The sequence below is a fragment of the Chrysochloris asiatica genome, unplaced genomic scaffold, assembly GCF_000296735.1.
Source record: "Chrysochloris asiatica unplaced genomic scaffold, ChrAsi1.0 scaffold00104, whole genome shotgun sequence".
NCBI classification, from domain to species: Eukaryota; Metazoa; Chordata; class Mammalia; order Afrosoricida; family Chrysochloridae; genus Chrysochloris; species Chrysochloris asiatica.
Window position 1 is genome coordinate 6737829 of NW_006408622.1, and position 7297 is coordinate 6745125.

Sequence of the window (7297 nt, forward strand, 5' to 3'; positions counted from 1 at the left end):
ATTTTTACAAGGTGGGTCACCTGTACCCTAAGCACTCCTGCTCCTCCCAAGAGAATCTGATCCGACGAGGCCCTCCGCCCCGCGAAGACTGTGACAGCTCTCGTCCCGCGAGAGTGACCTACAAGGGCACCCGAGGTGGTGTCAACGCCAGTGGGTGTCACGCCCCTCCCACAGGCAGGCCCGGTCAACACCAAGAGGCCTGGATCCAACAGCAACTCACAAGGAGTCGGCCCGGCGAGACGAAGGGCTCGTCCTCTACGCCGGAAGGTCGCCAGGAGCACTAGCGTGGGGGCGAGGCTCGAGAACTGCGCCAGAACCCTGTGCCGAGGAGACCCGTGTTGCAGCCTAGTCGCCATGAGCGCCCCCCTGCGACCGAGTTCAAGCAGATGGCGGCGGGCGGCTTCGCTGGTGCTGGCTGCGGGCTGGGCGCGCCCAGGCCCCACCACCCAGTCGTTGCCACCGCTGCCCGACGAGGGCTTCCGGCTGCTGCTTCTGCAGCGCTCCCAGGGCCAGGGCTTTATGCCTGGCGCGCACGTCTTCCCGGGCGGCGTGCTGGATGCAGCCGATCGCTCGGCCGACTGGCTGCGTCTGTTCGCGCCACACCACCTGCCGCCGCGCTTCGGCCTAAGCCCCAAATCAGCCCCGCGCACCGCCTTCCCGGTGCTGCCCGGCTACGGGTCCGACGCGGACGCCGAGGCGCTGCCGGATGACGTAGCATTCCGCATCTGTGCCATTCGCGAGGCCTTCGAGGAGGCGGGGCTGCTGCTGCTGCGACCCCGCGGCTCCACGCCTGATTCTGGGCATGGGTCGGGGCTCCGTTCGGAACCTGGCTGCGCCCTCGCGCCACCGCCCGGCATGGCCGATTGGCGCGCTCGGGTCCATAGCGACCCGCGCCACTTCCTGAGCCTGTGCGCGCACCTGGACTGCACGCCCGACATCTGGGCGCTGCACGACTGGAGCACCTGGCTGACACCCTTCATTCGCCCCGGCGGCCGACGCTTCGACACGGCCTTTTTCCTGTGCTGCCTGCGCGAGCCGCCAGCCACCTGCCCGGACGAGACCGAAGTGGTGAGCTGCCAGGTAAGGTGCCCTCAAGACGGGGATTGGGGAATTTAAGGATAAGGACCCTGCTGGGGGAGCATGTTAGAAAGGTCATGTGGTTGTTGCTGTTAGGTGCCGATTCGTCGGTTCCGACTCACAGTGACCCCATGTACAACAGAACGGGACACTGTTGGGTCCTGCGCCAGCCATGCTCACAGTCAGTTTGAGTTCATTGTTGAAGCCCCTGTAACAATCCACCCCACTGAGGGTCTTTTTCTTATTTTGCATTACTAAGCATCGTGTTCTTCAAGAATCTTGGTGTGGCGCTGTGGGTTAATGCGCTGGATAGCAAAGCCAGCTTGAACTGCAAGGTCGGTGGTTCAAGCTCACCAGCCACTCCTTGGAAACCCTGTCGCTGTGGGTCGGAACCGGCTCGACGGCACTTCACAACAACAACAAGCATGATGTTCTTCTTCTTCAGGGATTGGATCCTCCTGATAATATGTCCAAAGTACATGAGACCAAGTTTCACCATCCTGGCCTCTCATGAGCGGTCTGGTTGTACTTCTTCCAAACTATATTTCTTCGTTATTTTTGCAGTACAGGATCTATTAAATACTTTTCTCCAACACCTGAGTTCTAAAGCATCTATTCTTCTTCAGCCCTCTTTATTCATTGCATTAATAAAAGGCAATTGAAAATACCATGGTTTGAGTTAGGTGCATGCTAATTCTCAAAGTCCCAAAGATCCTATATCCAGTAATGACTGACCAGAGTTGGGACTCAGGAAGTCAAGACCAAAGCTGTGACCACTGGGAAATGCTCTCTGGTTTCCTCTGCTTCACTGTCTCCTCACAAGGTTTCCCTGGTGGATTAGCCCAAAGTTAGATTCTTCTAAGTCCTAACTGTGGAATGCTGATCTAGGCTCTCTCCTTTAGACGTGGCTAGTTGTGTGCCTTGGAGATGATTCCAATTCATAGTGACTTGTAGGATAGAGTAAACCTGCTCTAGTGGGTTTCCTCGGCTGTAAATTTTGTGCATCTTTGGGAACAGATAGATTACCAACCATGTATTTTCTCCTGCAGAGCAGAGCAGTTGGCAGCTTCCAACTACTGACCTTTTGCTTCCCAGTCAAACCCTTACCCATCATATCACTTGAGCTCCTTACTTTGGGAGGTGGTGGTGGTGGGGGTTATGTAGGTACTGTCATTAGTACCTCCTGGCTAGAGTTACATGTATGTAAAATTTGCTGATGATTATTCAAAAGCAGTTGCAGCAGTACATTGACAGTGAGCTACCAAAAAGTCAAGCTGGATTCCAAAGAGGACATAGTATGAGGGATATCATTGCTCAGATCAGGTGGATCTTGGCTGAGAGCAGAGAATACCAAAAAAAATGTTTGCTTGTGTTTTATTGCCTATGCAAAGGCATTTGACTCTGTGGATCATAACAAACTATGGATAACATTGCAAAGAACGGGAATTCCAGAATACTTAATTGTGCTCATGAGGAACCTGTACATAGACTAGAAGGCAGTCATTTAAACGTTTAAAATAAGGAAAGATGTATGTCAGAGTTGTATCCTTTCACCATATTTATTTAATCTGTATGCTTAGCCAATAAACCAGAAAGCTAGACAATATGAAGGATTGTGATATGCACATGACGCAACTTTGCTTGCTGAAAGTGACGAGGACTTGAAGTGCTTACTGATGAAGTATGGTGCAGGGATACAACCCTGAAGCACATCTTTCCTGATTTTAAACCATTCAGTATCCCCTTAAGGAGCCGTGGTCGAGTGGTGGATTTTGTGCTGGCCCACTTAGCTTAAGGTCAGTAGTTTGAATCTACCAGCCTCTCCATACAAGAAAGATGAGGCTTTCCGCTCCCATAAAGAACTCTGTACAGAGTCGCCATGAGTAGGAACCGATTCAATGGCACACAAACACTTATCGTCAAATATCCCCTTGTTCTCTTAGAACAATTGCCTCTTGGTCTATGTACAGGTTCTACATGAGTAAAATGACATAATCTGGAATTCTCATTCTTTGAAATGTTACCTATGGTTTGTTATGATCCACACAGTCAGATGCCTTTGCATGGCCCATGAAACACAAACATATTTTTGGTACTCTGCTTTCAACCAAGATTCTTCGGAGGTCAACAGTGATACCCCATTATTCCATGTCCTCTTCTGAATCTGGTTTGAATTTCTTGTAGCAACCTGTCAGTATGCTCTTGCAACTGTTTTTGCATTATCTTCAGCAATAGCTTACTTATGATACTGATATTGTTTGGTAATTCTACATTCTGTTGGGTCACCTTCTTTGGAATGGACACAAACATGCCTCTTTTCCAGTCAGTTGGCCAGGTAGCTGTTTTCCAAATTTCTTGGCATAGATTACTTAATGAGTGCTTCCAGCATTATATCTGGCTGTTTGCAACATTTCAACTGGCATTATGCCAATTCATGGAGTCTTTTGTGTTTTGCTAAGATCTTCAGTGCAGGTTGGACTTCTTTTAGCATCATCCGTTCTTTATCATGTTTTACCTCCTAAACATCAGGAAAGGTTGTGCTCTTTCAAACATAATTATTAAATCTGCATGCTGACCAAATAATCTGCAAGCTGGATTATATGAAGAACAGCATGGCATTAGGATTGGAGGAAGACTCATTAACAACCTATGATATGCAGATGATACAACCTTGCTTTCTGGAAGTGAAGAGGACTTAAAACACCGATGATCAAAGACCATAGTCTTCAGTATTGATTGCGCCTCAATGTAAAGAAAACAAAAATTCTCACAACTGGACCAATAAATAACATCATGATAAATGGAGAAAAGATTGAAATTCTCCATGAGTTAATTTTGCTGGGATCCACTGTCAACACTCATCAAAACAGCAGTCAAGAAACTAAACAATGTATTGCATGAGGGAAATATGCTTCAGCAGAGCTCTTTTAGAGTGTTCAAAAGCAAAGATACTCTTTGAGGACTAAAGTGTGCCTGACCCTAGCTGAGGTATTTTCAATAGCCTCATGTTGTTGTTGTTCTGTGCCATGGAGTCGGTTCCAATAGCCTCATAGGATGTAAAAATTAGACAGTGAATAAGGAAGACCATAGTAGAATTGATGCATTTGAGTTGTAGTATTGGAGAAGAACATTAAAAGTACCGTGGACTGCCAGAAAAAAAACATCTGTATTGGAAGAAGTACAGCTAGAATCCTTCCTAGAACGCAGACTTCGTCTCTCATACTTGGGACATGTTATCAGGAGGAACCAATCCTACAGTAGGCCATCATGCTAAGTAAAGTGGAGGGTCCTTGAAGAAATGGAAGACCCCCAAGGAGATGGATTGGCAGAGTGGCAGCCATAACAATTGTGATGATGGCACACAATCAGGCAGTCCTGTGTTCTGGTGTGTGCATAGGGTCATCATGAGTTGAAACCAACTTGATGGCACCTAACCACCACCACAACAACCTTCTGAAATGTTTGAATGCTGACCATTTCTTTTTGGTAAAGTGACTTTGTGTATTCCTTCCATCTTCTTTTGATGCTTCCTCCATTCAATATTTGTACTGTAGAATCCTTCAATATTGTAAGAAGATGCTGGTACAGTGATTCTTCATCCCAGAGCAGAATATACTTTTGCTTTCTTCTCCAATATAGTGATTTCAACCTTTTAATTGAGGAGCTCTGGTAGCATAATGGTTACAGTCGGGCTGCGAACCTCAAGGTCAGCATTTTGAGACTACCAGCTGCTCCGCAGGAGAAAGATGAGGCTTTCTGCTCCTGTAAAGATTTACAGCCTCAGAAACCCTATACAGGGTTACTGTGAGTCATTACAAACATCACAGCACAGACCCACCATCTTTTAATTAGAGCATATGAGTCATTTATATTTAATGTTATTATCAACAAAGTTGGAGTCATAGCTGTAATCTTGCTAATAGTTTTTTGTTTGGTCCATCTATTCTTTGCTCTGTAATTTTCTTTCTTGTCATACTTGTCTCTTTTTTTTTGATTCATCAAGTTATTTTATCCACTATTAGGACTCCTGGTATGGCTCTGTAGGATCAGCACTGGACTGCGAACCACAAGGTTGGCAGTTCAAACCTACCAGCTGCTCCTTGGAAACCCAGTATAGGCTCACTATGAGTTGGAACTGACTCCACAACACTTAACAACAACAAGCATCTATTAAGGACCCCTGGTGGTGCTGTGGGTTAGGTATTGGGCTGTTCCAGTAAAGATTTACAGTCTCGGAAACCCTAGATAGATAGGGTCATTGACTCAGTGGCAGTGAGTTTGATTTTTGATATTATTGTAAGTTCTGGTGAGTTCTCATGTGGTATTACTGGATAAGCAGTGGATTGCTAATCACAAGGTGACCATTTGTTGTTAAATGCCATTGAGTTGGTTCCTACCCTTAGCAACACTGTATAGAGTTTCCAAGGAGCAACTGGATCAAACCAACTTTGCAGTCCAGAACATTAACCTGCACCGCCACCCCAGGACTCAAAGTTGGTAGTTCAAGCCCACCAGTTGCTCCTTGAAAACCCTATACAGGGTCACTATGAGTCAGAACCAACTAGACTGCATATAACAACAACAACATATCTAAGTTCTAGTTCTTTTCTTATATAGTATTTAGTTCGCTGTAACTGCCATTCAGATCCATGCATCTCTCTAAGTTCTAGTGTTCCTTTTAAAGTTTTGTACTTCTTTCCTATTGTTCATATGTCCCATTTTCTTTAAGCATGCTGTTGTTGCATGCCATCAAGTTGGTACCCACTCATAGCGACCCAGTATAGGGTTTCTGAGGTGTGGCTGGTGGGTTTGAAACACTGACTTTGTAGTTAGCAGTCCATTGCTTATCCTAATAGCACCACACCAGGACACTTTCTTGAGCATGTTGTTGTTAAGTGCCATTCCAGTCAGTTCCGACTCATAATGGCCTTGTATAGGCTTTCCAAGGAGCAGCTGCTGGATTTGAGCCACTGACCTTATGGTTAGTAATCTAGTGCTTACCTTACAGCACCACACTAGGACTCCACTTTGAGCATAGAGAATGTGTTTCTAATAGTGGTTGTAATGTTGTTTTTACTATTCCATCATCTGTCATTTTTGGGGTGTCTATTTCTATAGATTGATTTTTCTTTTAGTTATGAGTCATATTTTCCTGCTTTATTGTACGGTGGTGGTTGTGATTATGTGCCATGGGGTTGGTTCTGACTCATAACAACCCTGTATAGGGTTTCTGAGGCTGTAAATCTTTATGGAAGCAGAAAGCTTCATCTTTCTCCTGTGGAGCAGCTGGTAATTTCACACTGCTGACCGTGAGATTAGCAGCCTGACTCGTAATTACTGTTCGGCTAACAATTTTTGATTGGGTAATTCGATGCTGTTGAGTATTGGATATTTTTACATTCCTTTAAGGAATGCTAGGCTTTTGCTGGCTGTCAGTGACGCTTAAGTCAAATCAACTCAATGACAACTCTCAACAACAACAATTACAAATGAACTTGATCTTTTTGCCTTTTGTTTTTAAGCTATTTTGGGGAAGGTGTACTGTAACCTTTATTGGAGGGCTCATTCACTTCACTTCTAACCTGTGACCCTCCTAGAATCTGCTGAACGAGGAAATTTAAAAAAATTGGTAAGCTCTGGGAATTGTCTTATAGCTGTTAGGTAATTGTTTTTTCCTCAGAGATCATGTGTTTCCACTCTCATGTGGTTTCATCTTATATATGCATAGATTGTTGTTAAGTGCCACTGAGTTGTTTCCGACTCATATCTACCCTCTATAGGGTTTCCAAGGAGCGACTGGTGAATTTGAACCATCGACCTTGAAAGTTGGCCCTATAAGCTTAGCCTAATGTCATGCAAGGCAGAAATCTTCCATTTCAACTTCTTGGGCTTAGAGATGGGCATCAGTGTCCCCTAGTGTATGTGGATTTTTGTTGTTGTTAGGTGCCATCAAGTCTGTTCCAACTCACAGCAACCCTAAAACGTTACTCGCATGGGACATCAAAGAGATTGTCCGATGATTTCTGCATTCCGTTGGGTCACCTCTCTTTGGAATGGGCTCAAGTATGGATCTCTTCTAATCAGTCGGTCATATAATTGCCTTCCAAATTTCTTGGCAGAGATGAGTGAGTGCCTTCTGTGCTGCCTCACTTTATTGAAAGATTTCAATGTTTATTCCATCAATTCCTGGTGTCTTGTTCTTTACCAATTCCTTCAATGC

The 7297-nt window shown here is 45.4% G+C and overlaps 1 protein-coding gene across 1 annotated transcript in view; it reads left to right on the forward strand.

The window, feature by feature from the left end:
- Positions 1-354: 354 nt before the first annotated feature.
- The window catches only part of NUDT19 (nudix (nucleoside diphosphate linked moiety X)-type motif 19), a 14553-nt gene continuing 7610 nt past the window's right edge, over positions 355-7297 (forward strand). The window contains exon 1 of the mRNA XM_006867308.1: positions 355-1080. Coding sequence (XP_006867370.1) covers positions 355-1080 — 726 coding nt within the window. The remainder of the gene's footprint in view (positions 1081-7297) is intronic.